Here is an 18,061-nt window from a genome sequence, read left to right as displayed (position 1 = left end):
ACAGGCCTTAAAAAAATTTGCTTTGAAAATGTATCATCTTAAAGTGTAGCAGACATTTACCAATTTGTAATTGATTTCACCAGTGATAAAACAGGACGTATGCATGTATGAACAAGTTTATTATGAAAAATATCGAATCTCTTATGTTTCAAGGGAAAGTGTTCTGTTTCTGAATGATGGCATCATGTAGAAGCAAATTAAACAGGACCCCACGACGTGTGGCCTGCTATACAAGTATCAGCAGGAGCCATTTGATAGCCACTTTACCTTGAAGATGGAGACAGTAAGGATATTCGAAGAAACAGTGACACAGTCCACACTACATGGTGCCGTATTTCAGAATTGGGATACTCATTAATAATGGAACTTTTTGTGTGGCCTCAGTTTATATGTTGAATTAGACTCAGAAACCTATATTTATACAAAAGATTCATATCTGTAAAAATCTGCCTTTTGAACAATGCTTTAAACAGAAGATGTTACCCCTTATACCCTACACCAAAAAAGAATGTGCAGTACAAATATTGCCATTGTGTTCGTGCGCTCCCACAGTTAGCAATGGTCGGCACTCCATTTCACAAGCTGACTGGCATCTTTGAACGCTTTTTCCAATGTCGCTTCATCAGGACTCCGGTTTCGAAACCCGATGGAGGCAGTTGCTGCAAACAGATTACGTGTTGTAAATATTCAGCTTAGAAGATTTAGCTGATTAATAAAAGATAGAAACAGAGATAAATAAATAAAATTGAAGTTAATGTTGGAGGCAGTGACGCCACACGTTCTTCATCTGTTTACTGTCAACAGTCATCTGCGAGTTCCGGTCGCTTTACACCCTCCTGCAGGTTGCCGTTTGACAGGAGCTTGAGAGGGTTTATGAGCCGTTCTGGACGTGGGGAGGAATTCTTGGCCATGCCGGGAATTGAAACCCGGTCGTCCAATCCGCCTGAGCTTTCTCGTTTAAAAATACAAATGAACACATGAAAATAAATAACTATGAAAACATTGTGTAAATAAGTGAACGAATTAAACAATTTAATGCATATGAGTTTGTGACTTCTCAAATAACTTGATACAGGTACATTTTGACTGAGTAAAAGGCGATAAAGAGACCAGTTGACGTAAAAACGAACATGATGATTTGTTTCTTATGTTATCTTTAAAAGCATAGAAGGTGAGGTGGATACGGCATATAGCAAACTTTGGGTAAGGGAGAAGAGCGTATAAAATTTTTGAAAAGATACTTTATAGAGTATCCCACTCTCAACGTCAAGGTTTTGGTTGCAGATAAATGTTAAGAATTTATATTTTCAGGAAATTGACTTCACTAATAATAAATAGGCCTATTAAAGAGTTTGTCTGAGTCGAAAAACACACAAGATGGCTGAGGGTAAGCGCCGATACAGGGACGGCGGTGGTGTACCGTCCTTATCAGCCTTAGCAAGAGATATACGTGTGGGATCTGAAGTAATCTTATCTGTGAATACGAGGATGTTCTTCTGGGCTGTGATGCTGTATGGACTCAGCGTCTCTGTATTTGGTGCTGAAGAATCAAATACCTTAATAATATAATCATCAAGTAGTGTACTTACTATTTCCACCCTGCTTTGAGCAGAACGTCATTATGACGTAACTGTCACGCTCGATTGCCAACAGAAGGTATCTGCCAGTGCAAAACGATGCTGAAAGTAAAAGTAAAAGTATGTTCAAGTGACAGAAAAATTTCTGTATGCTGCAGTAAACAAAGTTAAATCCGAAAAACAATACAGACCAATCGAATCCGACCGTGAACTGGCCTGTATATTTGCTCTTGGAATTTTAAAAGAGGGACAAGATATCTTAACCTTGTCCATACCTGAGACTTCATTTAGATTTCTAGGTGACTTGAGGGCGTAAAGTTTGTCTATGTGAGGAAATTCGATTAAATCGGCATTGCCAGTTATTTAAAATGTAACTAACTTATTATTGCAAGCAGGTCCACACATTACTAAGTAATTGCCTTTAACAGAATTATCAACTATGGGCATACTTGACCTTACCTTAATTTGAGCAATTGTTCATTATGAGCATTAATTTATATTTTTTTGTTATGGATATATTTACTTTTTAAATGTAAAATTGTGTATGTTGCACGATATATTTTTGTATTTCAGCCTTGGCACCAGAAAAGATGTTTCTGAAGTTGTGTTTCGTTGCACAGTGGTAATCTATTGTAAATCTCAGTATCAAAATTTTGCACAGAGGATATGTTAAGGGTTTCGAATTGTTTTCAGAATTTATAGGTAATATTTCAGTATTTCAGCATTGATCAACGTATTACTTGTGGCGAAGATTATTATAAACATCATAAGCCAATAAGGAAGTGAAGTAGATATTTGGACAGTTTTTAATTTATTCAAATTGGCTTCAGAGTGAACTGAAATGACACAATTTAGTTTCTTCGCCAAAGCGTTTGGTATTGTTTCCTGAATAAAATGTAACTAGACACTTCAGTTCATACTCCCATTCTTTGCTGGTGCCATCAAAGTATCCGTTTGTTGTTAAGTTAGATTCTTCTTCAGTGATCATAACTGTACGCTGTTTTCTGTTAGATTCGAAAAAGAACACCCAGTTCATTAACCTATAAAATTACTATAAAATATTTATCTTATTATATTATATAACTGACAGGCAAATTATCCTAAACTTACTGTAATTGAGATGCTTACAATATTGAGAGTACGGACTACTTCATTGGAAAAGTTACAGTACCTACAGCGACTCGTATTCTCCCATAATCTGTACCATAGAGTGAGAGATGTACAATACCGAAATTAGTATTACCTCGAACAACAAGACGTGTCACTTGTGGACACTAACCCAACGTTACGTAGACCAATTGCTTCTCCATAACAAAGGGAATATTTTAAGGTTGACCGACTCAAAAGAAACCCCAAATAATATCTTATAACTCGCTTGAAGTGTGAAGCTTTTTAACGATTGCGCAAGAACTTGCATAGATTTTCTTTTTAATATTACCATCTTCTAGGTTTCATTAATACCACAGTTTATTGGTTGTACTTGCGTTTTAGGTGAGAGAAGGACAAAAGCCTAGCCTGTTGGGGCTGTCTATCGAATTAGGCTCGTACATGGACCAACCAGGGGGCCAGCCGCTCTCGTACAATTTTTACAACGCTGTATTATCTTGTAGGATGAAAATTACATATCTGACGTCAGAAAACACGTTTTGTTATCGTCAGTATTTATCACTGTGAGCGACTTGAAGCTTAGGCGTTTGTTAAGACAGTAAAACGAAGAATATTACGCGTCATACAATTTAGCACGTAGAAGGATAGATGTTAATCTTCACAAAATGAATGAATTAACGTAATGACCAACCGAAGATGGGAGTCTTCTAGGCTGTTGCGCCCTATAATCTGGTAGACGTTTAGCGACGTTTCAGATGTCTTTGCTGCCTCTATCAACATGGCGATGAGTCGCAAGGACCTCTGAAACGTCGGTAAACGTCTACCAGACTATAGGGCGCAACTACCCAGAAGACAGCCATCTTCAAATTCACCGCCGTGAAAACCTTAAATCCTACGTTTAATGACACATGTTCTTAAAATTAAAGAAAACTATTGAAAAATGCGTGAATAAATTTACAGAAGTATGCCTAATTTTATAGCATTTTTAATAATCTGCAGTAGCGCTTAATACAATTGCAGTGATTTAAAAGGGGCGAATGTGTGGCCTGGTCTGGAAATATTGGAGAATCCGCGGCCTAGACGATGGATAAAGCCCGAAATAACACTTTTACACATTACAGCGTGTTCTAATTTCAGAACTAAATAAATGTTTAGTAACAAAATATAATACACTAAGAAGGTAACCTGTATCAAGGGAAGATATATATATATTTTAAACTAGTTTGTGTTGTGTGGGAGTTTGTTAAAATTTATATACATATTTTTCGGAGTATGAAAATCAATGTCAAGTATTTATTCTTGTGGTTAGTGTCTCAGTTTTCATAATCTTTTTCGCTTGTAGGCATGTTTTCCATTAACATGATTATGGAACTCAAATAGAGGATTGGATGTATTTAAATTTGAATTGATGTATTTTTATTTTAAACCTATATTCCGGTTATTTTATATTGCGAGCCGAATGACAGTGGAAGTTAGAATTCGATTATAGGGATTTCTGTTACACGGATAAAAGTGTTTCTCCAAGTGCATAGACTTTCATGTTCCAGTCATCATTAACCGAATGAGATATTCTCGTATTCCTTATTTATATTTAAGATATCAGTGAAAAGGCCTCTCAGAGGCCTCCGTGCCAAAGTACTTGTATCACGAGATAGTGAATTTCACGTAATTAAGCAAAGAATAGAAATCCCTAAACGAGTTAATTTAATTACTTAATGTTTTAAGCTCACCTCTCATCATATGCGATGGTAAGAACTGACATTCTCTTGATGCTGAACTTGTAGATTGTATGAACACATACCAAATTGTGTTCTTCATTATTCGATATGTGATAAAGCCAGTTCAAGTGACCTGTCAACTGTAAGATCATTAGAGAGACTGAGACACACAAATCCTGTCTAAACCGATAGTTTTCTTGTTGCACTTTGATTAGTGCGACGATGGAATTTGTGTAGGGAGTTAACGGAGTGAGCTCAGATGTCGGTGGCTGAAGTAAATTTAATGACACTGGCTACAGTCATCTTCTGGGGAACACAGTTGTGGTGTATATTGGTGAGTCTTAACCTAATCCTTATTGATGGCTGTCTTCTGTGTTGCTGTGCCGTGTAGCGGGTAGAAGTATACCGACGTTTCTGAGGTCGTTGGTTCCTCCATCATCGCAATCGCCCTGATGAAGGAGGCAGAAAGGAGCTCTGAAACGTCGGTAAACTTCTACCAGACTACACGGCGCAGCAACCCAGAGGACAGCATTCTTCGGTCCCTAAACCTTAAATTAGTTTTGCATTACGTTCATTAATCACCTGTTGATTGTAAATTTGAGCTGATACTTGTGATAAAATTGTTTATAATGTCCAGTAAAATATTTGTGTGACGGTTAAAATTATATAATTGTTGTGTGTCAGTACTTACTTCATTCCAATCAACATTCTTCAGTTTTGGAGCACCAAGATCGCATTCACCGGAAACCAACGCCAATTTGCTGACTACGCCAAGAAGGATGATAAGATACATTTTAATTAAAGTTCCTGTAATAATATAAACTTTCTTAATTTTTTATTTTCGTCATTTATTGAGTATACTGAACGCATATGTGGACCTGCATGTTTCACACAGAGAGAAGCTGCGTTATCAGACCTACATTAATTGTTGTTACGGACATTCCATTTTCCTCTGCATCTCCCCTCTCTATCGCGCTCTTTACGCGGGGAAATATACAGGGTGATTCTAAAAGGACTTTACAACTTATAAAGTGTATAGAAATTTATTCAGAACGCTTACAGAACCGTTTGAGCAGCCATTGTGTAGTAAAACAAATCACGTTTTACCTCAAGCAGTCATTTTAGTTGTATGTGATTGCGATTGGTGATACGGCAGAGATCCCGCTTGAAATCAATTTCTTGCCAAACACGATCCAGCATATCCGGTGTCACTTCTGCAACTTCGGCGGTCATTCGATCTTTGAGCTCAGTGAGATTTTGAGGTTAGTGTGGAACAAACACACGATCTTTAATGAAACTCCATAAGAAAAAACCGAGAGGTGTCAAATCTGGAGAACGAGGTGGTCATGCTATCGGCCCTGTTCGACCAACCCACCGACCTGGGAAACGGTTATTGAGGGAATCCCGGACTTCTGTGAGGTAGTGAGGTTGTGCGCCGTCTTGCCGGAAGTGAATGCGTCATTCTTGGTCATCTTCGTCTAACTGTGGTATGAGAAAATTTTCGAGTATGTCCAGATACACGATAGCGTTAATGGTTCTCTCATGGAAAAAGAGTAGGCCGTATACTTTAACTTTGTTAAGGGCATAGAACACATTCACCTTCGGGGTGTCACGAACATGTTCCGGGTATGAGCGTGGATTTTCGCTGCCCCAAATCCTGCAGTTGCAGGTGTTCACCTTACCACTGACATGAAATGGTGCAAATGTTTTCGTAACACGCACGTACCGGTCGGTTGTGGAATGCCAGTCGCAACATACCTCTTGTGCCGAGAGTAAATTTTAGGTCTATTGGTAGGATCCCTGCCATAGTGAGTGCGAAAATTCCGTTGAACCATTGTCGAAGATTTTGTTTCTTCAAACCAAAGCACAGAGCGAGCGCGCTTCGCACTTGTGAAAGTAGCCATATTGAAATACACTGCCGCTTCCGCTACCGGTGACGGAATTCGGTACTGCAACACAACGTGAGTCAAACCTGATTTGTATTGCTACAAAATGATACCTCAGCCGATTCTGTAAGCTTTCTGATTAAATTTCTATACACTTTCAAAGTGCTAACGTCCCTTTAGAGTCACGCTGTATATGAATCATTTCATAACACAAGAAAAGGTCAAAGGAGTTTTAATCTTTGAAATATGTCGCTAACCAAAGTAATAATTCAAAATGCAGTTTCTAGCTCAAGGGATACGCCACCCGTCTTCGTTACAAAGTCCACCTGGTGTAAGCTGTTTATTCTGATAACGTCATGAGTCACTTACGTATATACACTGTTTTGGCAAAACGCTGCGATAATGAATGTTATATATTTTTGGAAGGAAGATGCTGGTTTGTTGCATTTTAGAAGTAGCCGGTGTTCTTATAACTACGCCTTATGAAATTGCCAATGCTTTTTCCAAACATTTTCAATCAGCACATACACATTCTTGCTCTGGGGATTTTCCCCTCATCTGTTCCACCTTGGATGTGTTACCTTTATTTTCTGTCTCGGACATTGATGTTCATAATGCTATAAAGCGTTTGAGGCCATCAAATACTGTGGGACTTGATGGTATACCAAGTTTTATTATTAAGGGTTGTTCTGAAACCCTTGTTCCTATTCTTAAATTTATTTTCAATCTTAGCCTTTCTCAGCAACAATTTCCCACTTTGCGGAAGCAAGCAACTATTGTCCCAGTTTTCAAAAAAGGACAAAACTGCTTTTGTGAGAAATTATAGACCTATTACCATAATTTTCAATTTTTCCAAAGTGTTTGAAATTATTGTACATGACCGTATTTCTTATTATTTTGAGTCTAAATTAAACCCTTGTCGACATGGTTTTACTAAATCCAAATCCACCAATTCTAATCTGGTTACGTTTTTGGATTTTGTTACCCCTTAGTTTTTTCCCAGTCTCAATCTGATGCCGTTCATTTTGATTTTAGCAGTGCCTTTGATGTTGTTCCGCATGCCTTACTTTTGCACAAACTTCGTGACTATGGACTGTCTACTGGTTATTTGAATTGGTTTCTTAGTTACCTAACCAGCAGACTTTCGCAAGTACTTTATTCTGAAGCTTTGTGATTTCCTTTTGAAATATTGTCCGGTTTCCCTCAAGGATCTGTATTAGGGCCTTTCTACTTCAACGAGTTCATTAATGATTTGTGTAATGTCATTAAATTTTCGACGTAACAACTTTTCGGGCCATAAAGTCTCCTCATAACTGCTCTTTACTTCTGTGTCTGGTGCGCATCCAACCAGATGAAGCTTAATGTTAGTAAAACTAATGTTATTTAATTTACTAGGAAAACCAACACGTTTTGTTATGAGTACCAGCTTTGTGGATCCGGCACTAATCGTACGGATACTATTAAAATTTTGGGAATCATCCTTGAATCTAAACTTCATTTTCACCACCATGTTGACTGTGTATCTTCTCAAGCCTTGAGGTTATTGGGTCTTATTCGTGTTCTAACTTCAATTTTTCAACTTTGGACGGTCTTTATATGTTATATTTTAGTGTAGTAAGATCTAAGCTTGAATATGCCTCAGTTGCATGGAATTCTTTAACTTCTGCTGACACATTTAATCTCGAACGCATACAGAGCAAGTTTTTATCCTTGTGTTACAATCTTTTTTTTCTGAAGCCCGTTATCATTACGCCAATGCCTTAGAAAACCTACATTTTCACACTCTTGGCACTTGGATTAGTCACCTCGACGCCCTCTTTCTTATTAACGTATATGGGGGATGTAAATTCTGTCCCTCCTTACTCGAGACTGTTCGTGTGCGTGTCCCATTTAGTACTTTTAGAGATTTCTCTCTTTTCTATTGGCCCTGCATGCAAAAGTTGTCCATCTGCTAGATGCGCATCAGCTGCGAATAATCTTTGCAATGATTCTGACATCTTTGGTAACCATTAGCTTATCTTAGGCATATCCTGAAGTAGATGGTATTGCTTCATTTATAAATAATCATGTTATTATTTGCTTTGTTTTAATTATTAACCTGTCTGTTTGCTGGGAACTTTATTATTTTTATGTGATTATTGAATTGACATTATTATTATTATTATTATTATTATTAGTAGTAGTAACGTCATCGTTATGAATTATATATGTACAGCCAGAATTCCCCAAAAAAGGATACTCATATCCAATACAAACAACAACTTTCTGTGTACATCTTTTTTGGACATTCTCTATATAACTGAAAAATGAAGAATTTCTTTAAAAAACGTTACAGATTCACAGGCCAAAAATAAGATTTTCAGATACCACATAATCAAACCAAATCTGCTGCTAACATTTCGAGAACCATCTGTTTTCATCCTCAGGGTTGCTGCGTAACCAGTCCGTTCCTTTGTTGCGCTGCTAGTGCGCCTATCTTGTCTTATTTCTAATTAAAATTCGTGCATTTCTTACGTCTTCCCATACCATAATCCACTTCCTGTCCCTTAATTCGTCCGCCCTAATAGTATTTGAGAAATACGAGCAATGAAGGCCCTTAGTACTTAATTATGTGTAGGCTACTTACGTGACCTGGGACTCTTCTGCGTCTCCTTTGTGAATTCCTTGGCACAGGTTATGCGTTTATATATTCGTAAAGCGGGGGTTTTTCTGGGCCTCATGAATTGTGAAATAGGTAGAACAAAGGAAATACATGACCTTCCTGTCGATATTATCACACCATTTTGTCATGAAGGTAAAGATATCCGTAACGTAAAGTGCTCATAGGATTTTTTATGACATAAGTGATTAGAAAATGACCAAAAGTATTGTTTTTGTAAGCTGGAGTGCTTCTCGCATGTTTTGCCGCAGTGTAGAAAAATAACACCAAAATGCTTTAATCACAAACAGTTTTTTATATATATTTTTCCTGTTTACCAATGTTTGTACATTTTTCCGGTATCCTTAAAGTTCCTGAGCACTGCTGGTCCCAACATTTCGTTGCCTTGATCTATAGATATTTGGTAGGACTCCTTAGACGAGGGATCGTCCCGTCGCAATGCCTCTATCTGTAAACAGGACAGCACAACACAGAAAAACGCGGAAAAACATCCATGGCTTGAGTGGGATTCGAACCCACGGTCCCAGCGAAAAAGTGGCACAAGGCCAACGCCTCAGGCCGCGTGGCCACTGCGGACCCCACAAACAGTTTTTGAGAAATTTAATCATTTTTACCTTCAAAATAAAATTTCAATTGAAATACTCTATGGCTATGTTGAGTTAATTAGGAATTGTAATTGAGTTTTAAGTTTGTTGATATAATTTTACACCTGAAGATGGTTCGATGAAACCGAAACATGTTGTAAAAATGTTCCAAATGTAAATCGATTATTCGATGTGGAACATAAAATGATATTTTAATTATGTTATTTGTAAATTTTAAATATAATTGTGATTAGACGGACAAAACCGAATAATTAATTTAATATTTGATTCACAATATGACGCAATTATACTATCTTAAATAGGAAAATATACATTAAATGTATATTTATTGATTACAAGAATATATACCCTACAAATAAGTGCGTGTTGCAAATTTTCGTAGTTAGAATGTCTGACTCGTTAGATAACAGCATAATTCTTCCATGTTATCGATAAAAATAAAAATGTCTATTGCTTTTGTTTACTCTTACTGGTAAATACATATCAGAGGAGTCAAGGATATTCTAGTAAAAATGATAAATAAATACGAGAGCAGTCAAGCATATTCCCTTCAAACGTACTTTCTGAACATGAACACTGTTAAATAAATATCAAAGAAGTCAAGGATATTGCCTTTGAACATATACCATGAGTATAATTATAAATTAACAAATTTTTGGACATGGCATTGTGAGCGTTTCCTATAACAAAATTAGAAATTTAACACCATCGGTAGTGAAGCATTATACATTCCATTTCTGAAATCGTCTCCAAAGTTCTACTAATTATACTGAAAAAATATGTTGTTTGTTATTATTTAAGCCCTTTTAAACGGATACTGGGATCATGGATTCGACTTCTGCTCGAGGCATGATGTTCTTCTTCATATTTATGTTGTGCTGATCTGTGTACGTCGAGACCTTGCGACGGGCTGATTCCCTATGCAAGGAGTCCCATAAGTTGTCTACACATGAAACGAACAGCTTTACATGTGAGAGGCGACTAAGGTTCTTCACGAAATGCAGACCCACAGATTAAATAAGTAAACCCTCATAAAACATTGCAGGGTAATTATTTTGTTTCCAGGAGTAAAGCGACAGTACAGGGCAGTGGATTTCCAATAAGAACGATGAATTGTTTCGTTGTAAGAGTAAAACTAGGAAGTTGGCTGTCTTCAGAGTTGTTGAGCCGTGTAGTCTTGCAAAAGTTACCTAGTAAAACCTGGATTTCGTAATCAGGAGAACTTCATTTTCAATCTCCGACGGGTTATCAGCTAACATGATTGCGAAATTTTGAACATGAAACTTTTAGGTAAAGAATATACAGCCTCAAAACCAAAATAATAGTTTCTCTGTTTATTTTTGAAATATTATTAATTAAAATCCATGTAATATAAAGAATATTACACTGAAAACACAGACCAATACGTAAAGAAATTATTATTTGTCACATGAATTCGAAATTGGAATGACTTATGAATTATATTGACGTCTACGTATTAGAGTTGAACTCATTTATAACGAGCACGGTTATAACGAGGTCTCGGCTATTGCGAGCAAAGAGAGAAGCGTTGGCTGGAAATTATGTATTTTATGAGAAACATTTCACGGTTAAAGCGATTGCGGTGGTTGAGAATTTCACGGGTGTAACGAGCAGTTGTTGAACTGCTGTACGTGGGACTAAGATCTATTATCGCTTTATACGTTTATGACATCCAACCATTTCTCATTTCAAATCCCCGCGGATAGCAATCTCTAAACCTGCTACGATATTTACAGTCTACATTCAGGGCGTGTTTGTTTCGATTTCCTTTCTCAGATCTCACTTAGTGTGGTAAGGTACTCACGAAGAACAAATTCTTAGTTTCAGTGGTGTGGCGGAAATCCCGGCAGACTCTGCGTGGCGGGGGTGCCGAGGGCCTAAGGGGCCTCTCGGGTATCAGGGCAAATGTATGGTGATCCAAAATGGTTACCCTAGGCGGGGAGGGCAGAATGATTCCGCTACTCCGCGGCGTCGTTTAAACAGAGCGTGTCCTATGATGCGGGTGCACGTGATATTGAGATTCTTGTTTTTTACCAAGTCTCTTAATCCTTTCTTCTCTTATATTATAGATTATCAGAAGACCTAGGGAGAAGAACTGCCCGGCCAACTAACCAATGAAGTGAGTAACAGCAAAAGTTACAATAATGCTTATAACGAGTAACGATTATAACGAGCACTTTTCCTGAGTCTCTTGGATCTCCTTATAACCGAATTTGTATTTGTTAGACGTGAGCCGTTGAAACTGAATTTTACGATGCAAGATTTGAGGTTCTAGGTTGCTAGGAGCGTGTCCTGAGAAGTCTACGTTCATCCGACAGTATATTTTTACTTGAATGTAGGGAGAATAATGCTTGTTCAGTTTACCTGATTTGTTACACAAAATATCAAAGTTTCGCATCGCAGCCGCCTTTGTAATTTTAACTTACTAAGATACTGCATTCTGCATTTCTTCAAGATCTGTCTCCATACAGAAATTCACTTTCGTAGTGTGTCCATGAAACCGAGAGTAATTAATACAGAATCGTAAATCTAAGAACACATGTGATATTTGAGGCCCGTCGATGTTTTATGCGTTATGACTCAGTTGACGATGGCCTATGAAAACTAAAGGTGGCCGCTCAATGCACATACAAGTGTCATACGTTATTATTTTTTAGCAAACATATTTAGCACACGAAACGATTTAGGTCTTTTTCTGCTGAAGTCAGTATTTGACTATTATCGGTTATATGGAATTGGAGGGGTATATGCAGAAGAGTTTAATGTATTTCATAAAACTGAAGTATATCCTTGAGAAACCTTGAAAATCTATTAAATATTGATAGGCTGTGCTTTCGTTCCGCGAGATACAGCAGACTCTTCCAGACCCCACCGTAGCCTCGTTTGCACGAAGGCGCGCTCTTTCAGTCAAACGTCTCATTTACTAGCTTTTATATTATTAGAATTTCTTTCATTCATGTGTGGAGAAGAGCGGTTCTTAACAATAACTTGGATAGAAATGTTTTTGTTTTTGTAATTTACCATCTTCTAGGTTTCATTACAACCACAGTTTATTGGTTTTAGGCGAGAGAAGGACAAAAGCCTAGCCTGTTGGGGCTGTCTGTTCGAATTAGGCTCGTACGTTGACCAATCAGGGGGCCAGCCGCACTCGTACAATTTTTACAACGCTGTATTATCAGGTAGAATGAAAAATAGTTATCTAATATCAGAAAACACGTTTTGTTATCGTCAGTATTTGTCACTGTGAGCGACTTTAAGCTTAGGTCTTTGTTAAGAAAGTAAAACGAAGACTATTACGCGTCATACTGATTAGCACGTAGAAGGAAAGATGTTAATCTTTACAAAATGAATGAATTAACGTAATGACCCACTGAAGATGGGAGTCTTCTAGGTTGTTGCGCCCTATAGTCTGGTAGAAGTTTAGCGACGTTTCAGATGTCTTTGCTGCCTCCATCATCAGGGCGATGAGTCGCAAGGACCTCTGAAACGTCGGTAAACGTCTACCACACTACACGGCGCAACTACCCAGAAGACGGCCATCTTCAAATTCACCGCCTTGAAAACCTTAAATCCTACGTTTAATGACACATGTTCTTAAAATTAAAGAAAACTATTGAAAAATGCGTGAATAAATTTACAGAAGTATGCCTAATTTTATAGCATTTTTAATAAACTGCAGCGGCGTTTAATAAAATTTCAGTGATTTAAAAGGGGCGAATGTGGGGCCTGGTCTGGAAAGATTCAAGAATCCGCGGCCTAGACGATGGACAAAGCCCGAAATAACAGTTTTACACATTACAGCGTGTTCTAATTTCAGAACAAAATAAATGTTTAGTGAGAAAATATTATACACTAAGAAGGTAACCTGTATCAAGGGAAGATATATATATTTTAAACTAGTTTGTGTTGTGTGGGATTTTGTTATAATTTATATACATATTTTTCGGAGTATGAAAATCAATGTCAAGTATTTATTCTTGTGGTTAGTGTCTCAGTTTTCATAATCTTTTTCGCTTGTAGGCATGTTTTCCATTAACATGATTATGGAACTCAAATAGAGGATTGGATGTATTTAAATTTGAATTGATGTATATTTATTTTAAACCTATATTCCGGTTATTTTATGTTGCGAGCCACATGGCCGTGGAAGTTAGATTTCGATAATAGGGCTTTCTGGTACACTGATAAAAGTGTTTCTCCAAGTATAGACTTTCATGTTCCAGTCATCATTAAACGAATAAGAGATGCTCGTATTCCTTATTTGTATTTAAGATATCAGTGAAAAGGCCTCTCAGAGGCCTCCGTGCCAAAGTACTTGTATCACGAGACAGTGAATGTCACGTAATTAAGCAAAGAATAGAATCCCTAAACGAGTTTATTTGAATTACTTACTGTTGTAAACTCACCTCTTAACATATGCTAGGGTAGAAATAAACCTTCTGCTGCTGGTCAACATGATGAAGTTACTGCGAACACAGTCAAAATTGTCTTTTGCTTTATTCGATATCTGATAAAGCCAGTACCAGTGACCTGTCAACTGTAAGATCATTAGAGAGACTGAGACACACAAATCCTGTCTAAACCGATAGTTTTCTTGTTGCACTTTGATTAGTGCGACGATGGAATTTGGGGGGGAGTTAACGGAGCGAGCTCAGATGTCGGTGGCTGAAGTAAATTTAATGACACTGGCTACAGTCATCTTCTGGGGAACACAGTTGTGGTGTATATTGGTGAGTCTTAACATAATCCTTATTGATGGCTGTCTTCTGGGTTGCTGTGCCGTGTAGACGGTAGAAGTTTACCGACATTTCATAGGTCGTTGTTGCCTCCATCGTCGCCATCTCCCTGATGAAGGAGGCAGTATGACCTCTGAAACGTCGGTAAACTTCTACCAGACTACACGGCGCAGCAACCCAGAGGACAGCATTCTTCGGTCCCTAAACCTTAAATTAGTTTTGCATTACGTTCATTAATCACCTGTTGATTGTCAATTTGAGCTGATACTTGTTGTGATAAAATTGTTTATAATGTCCGATAATATATTTGTGTGACGGTTAAAATTATATAATTCTTGTGTGTCAGTACTTACTTCATTCCAATCAACATTCTCCAGTTTTGGAGTACCAAGATCGCATTCACCGGAAACCAACGCCAATTTGCCGACTACGCCAAGAAGGATGATAAGATACATCTTAATTAAAGTTCCTGTAATAATATAAACTTTCTTAATTTTATATTTTCGTCATTTATTGAGTATACTGAACGCATATGTGGACCTGCATGTTTCACACAGAGAGAAGCTGCGTTATCAGACCTACATTAATTGTTGTTGCGGACATTCCATTTTACTCAGCGTCTCCCCTCTGTATCCCACACATTACGAGGGGAAACATATATGAATCATTTCATAACACAAGAAAAGGTCATAGGTGTTTGATCCTTTGAAATATGTCGCTAACCAAATTAACATTTCAAAAAGCAGTTTCTAGCTCAAGGGATACGCCACCGTTTCATTTTAGAAGTAGACGGTGCTCTTATAACTACGCCATATGAAATTGCCAATGCTTTTTCCAAACATTTTCAATCTGCACACACAAATTCTTGTTCTGGGGATTTTCCAATCATCAGTTCTACCTTGGATGTGTTACCTTTATTTTCTGTCTCGTACATTGATGTTCATAATGCTATAAAGCGTTTGAGGCCATCAAATACTGTGGGACTTGATGGTATACCAAGTTTTATTATTAAGGGTTGTTCTGAAACCCTTGTTCCTATTCTTAAATTTATTTTCAATCTTAGCCTTTCTCAGCAACAATTTCCCACTTTGCGGAAGCAAGCAACTATTATCCCAGTTTTCGAAAAAGGCAGAACTGCTTCTGTTAGAAACTATAGACCTATTACCATAATAAACAATTTTTCCAAAGTTTTTGAAATTATTGTACATGAACGTGCTTCTTATTATTTGAAGTCTAAATTAAACCCTTGTATACATGGTTTTACTAAATCCAAATCCAGCACTTCTAATCTGGTTACGTTTTTGGATTTTGTTACCCCTTAGTTTGTTCCCAGTCTCAATCTGATGCCGTTCATTTTGATTTTAGAAGTGCCTTTGATGTTGTTCCGCATGCCTTACTTTTGCACAAACTTCGTGACTATGGACTGTCTACTGGTTATGTGAATTGGTTTTTTTAGTTACCTAACCAGCAGACTTTAGCAAGTACTTTATTCTGAAGCTTTGTGACTTCCTTTTGAAATATTGTCCGGTGTCCCTCAAGGGCCTTTCTACTTCAACGAGTTCATTAATGATTTTTCGGGCCATAAAGTCTCCTCACGATTGCTCTTTACTCCAAAAAGACATTGACACCTTCTGTGGCTGGTGCACATGAAACCACATGAAGCTTAATGTTAGTAAAACTAATGTTATTTCATTTACTAGGAAAACCAACACGTTTTGTTTTGAGTACCAGCTTTGTGGATCCCGCATTAATAGTACGGATATTATTAAAGATTTGGGAATCATCAGTGATTCTAAACTTTATTTTCACCACCATGTTGACTGTGTATCTTGTCAAGCCTTGAAGTTATTGGGTCTTATTCGTGCTCTAACTTTAATTTTTTAACTTTGGACGGTCTTTATATGTTATATTTTAGTCTAGTAAGATCTAAGCCTGAATATGCCTCAGTTGCATGGAATTCTTTAACTTCTGCTGACACTTGTAAGCTCGAACGCATACAGAGCAAGTTCTTATCCTTGTGTTACAATCTTTTTTTTCTGAAGCCCGTTATCATTACGCCATTGCCTTAGAAAACCTACATTTTCACACTCTTGGCACTTGGAGGAGTCACCTAGACACCCTCTTACTTATTAACGTATATGGCGGATATAAATTCTGTCCCTCCTTACTCGAGACTGTTGGTGTGCGTGTCCCATTTCGTAATTTTAAAGATTTCTCTCTTTTTACTGTTGGCCCTGCATGCAAATTTTTCCATCTGCTAGATGCGCATCAGCTGCGAATAATCTTTGCAATGATTCTGACATCTTTAGTAACCATTAGCTTATCTTAGGCATATCCTGAAGTAGATGGTATTGCTTCATTTATAAATAATCGTGTTATTATTTGCTTTGTTTTAATTATTAACCTGTCTGTTTGCTAGGAACTTTATTATTGTTATGTGATTATTGAAGTGACTATTATTATTATTATTAGTAGTAGTAGTAGTAGTAGTAGTAATATTAGTAGTATCGTCATCGTTATGAATTATATATGTACAGTCAGAATTCCCCAAAAAAGGATACTCATATCCAATACAAACAACAACATTGTGTGTACATCTTTCTTGGACATTCTCTACATAACTGAAACATGAAGAATTTCTTTAGAAAACGTTACAGGTTCACAGGACAAAAATAAGATTCTCAGATTCCACATGAACAAACCAAATCTGCTGCCAACGTTTCGAGAACCATCTCTGTTTTCATCCTCAGGGTTGCTGGGTGACCAGTCCGTTCCTTTGTTGCGCTGCTAGTGCGCCTATCCTGTCTTATTTCTAATTAAAATGCATGCATTTCTTACGTCTTCCCATGCCATAACCCACTTCCTATCGTCTGCCCTAATAGTATTTGAGAAATACGAGCAATGAAGGCCCTTAGTACTTAATTATGTGTAGGCTACTTACGTGACCTGGGACTCTTCTGCGTCTACTTTGTGAATTCCTTGGCACAGGTTATGCGTTTATATATTCGTAAAGCGGGGGTTTTTCTGGGCCTCATGAATTGTGAAATAAGTAGAACAAAAGAAATACTTGACCTCCTTGTGTATATTATCACCGCAGTTTATCATAAAGGTAAATATAATCGTAACGTAAAGTGGTCATAGGCGTGTTTTATGTCATAAGTGATTAGAAAATGAGGTTAAAGTAATAATTTTTTAAACTGATGTGCTTCTCGCATGTTTTGTGTCAGAGTAGAATAATAACACCAAAATGCTTTATCACAAACAGTTTTTTATATATATATTTCCGGTTTAAGAACGCTTGTACATTTTTCCGGTATCCTTAAAGTGCCTGAGCACTGTGGGTCCCAACATTTCGTTGGCTCCATCTATGGACACTCGGTAGGACTCCTTGGGCGTGGGATCGGCCCGTCGCTAAGCCTCTACCTGTACACAGGACAGCACAACACAGAAAACGCGGACAAACATCCATGGCTTGAGTGGGATTCGAACCCACGATCCCAGCTAAAAAGTGGCACAATGCCCACGCCTCAGGCCGCGTGGCCACTGCGGACCCAACAAACAGTTTTTGATAAATTTAATCAATTTTACCTTCAAAATAAAATTTCTATTGAAATACTCTATGGTAATGTTGAGTTAATTAGGAAAATATGCATTAAATGTTTTAAATAGGTTTATTTCTTCATTACAAAAGTATATACCCTACAAATAAGTGCGTGTTATAAATTTTCATAGTCAGAATGTCTGACTTTTAG

The 18,061-nt window shown here is 37.4% G+C and overlaps 1 protein-coding gene across 4 annotated transcripts; it reads right to left on the bottom strand.

Annotated features, from left to right (window-relative positions):
* Positions 1-98: 98 nt before the first annotated feature.
* Positions 99-17,336, bottom strand: LOC110841003 (uncharacterized). Of its 4 annotated transcripts, XR_015536821.1 has the most exons (8): positions 17,251-17,336; positions 14,663-14,778; positions 13,980-14,110; positions 8,915-9,395; positions 5,094-5,209; positions 4,415-4,542; positions 1,590-1,679; positions 99-659 (listed from the first exon to the last, which is right to left on the bottom strand). XR_015536821.1 is itself a non-coding variant. In XM_087355131.1 (5 exons), the coding sequence occupies exons 2-4, from the start codon at positions 14,762-14,764 to the stop codon at positions 1,634-1,636; spliced, it is 276 nt and encodes a 91-aa protein (XP_087211257.1). In that variant the 5' UTR covers positions 14,765-14,778; positions 17,251-17,336; the 3' UTR covers positions 99-659; positions 1,590-1,633. The 4 variants fall into 4 exon arrangements, 2 of the variants coding, with proteins under 2 accessions (XP_087211257.1, XP_087211256.1); XM_087355131.1 differs by lacking the exons at positions 5,094-5,209; positions 8,915-9,395; positions 13,980-14,110; XM_087355130.1 differs by lacking the exons at positions 13,980-14,110; positions 14,663-14,778; positions 17,251-17,336 and having other exon boundaries at positions 8,915-9,079.
* Between the last annotated feature and the right edge of the window lie 725 nt (positions 17,337-18,061).

Source organism: Zootermopsis nevadensis, unplaced genomic scaffold, assembly GCF_977971745.1.
Source record: "Zootermopsis nevadensis isolate Lab colony 2312 unplaced genomic scaffold, Znev_1.0 Znev_ptg000024l, whole genome shotgun sequence".
NCBI lineage: Eukaryota > Metazoa > Arthropoda > Insecta > Blattodea > Termopsidae > Zootermopsis > Zootermopsis nevadensis.
This window is presented reverse-complemented; position numbering and strand designations above follow the sequence as displayed.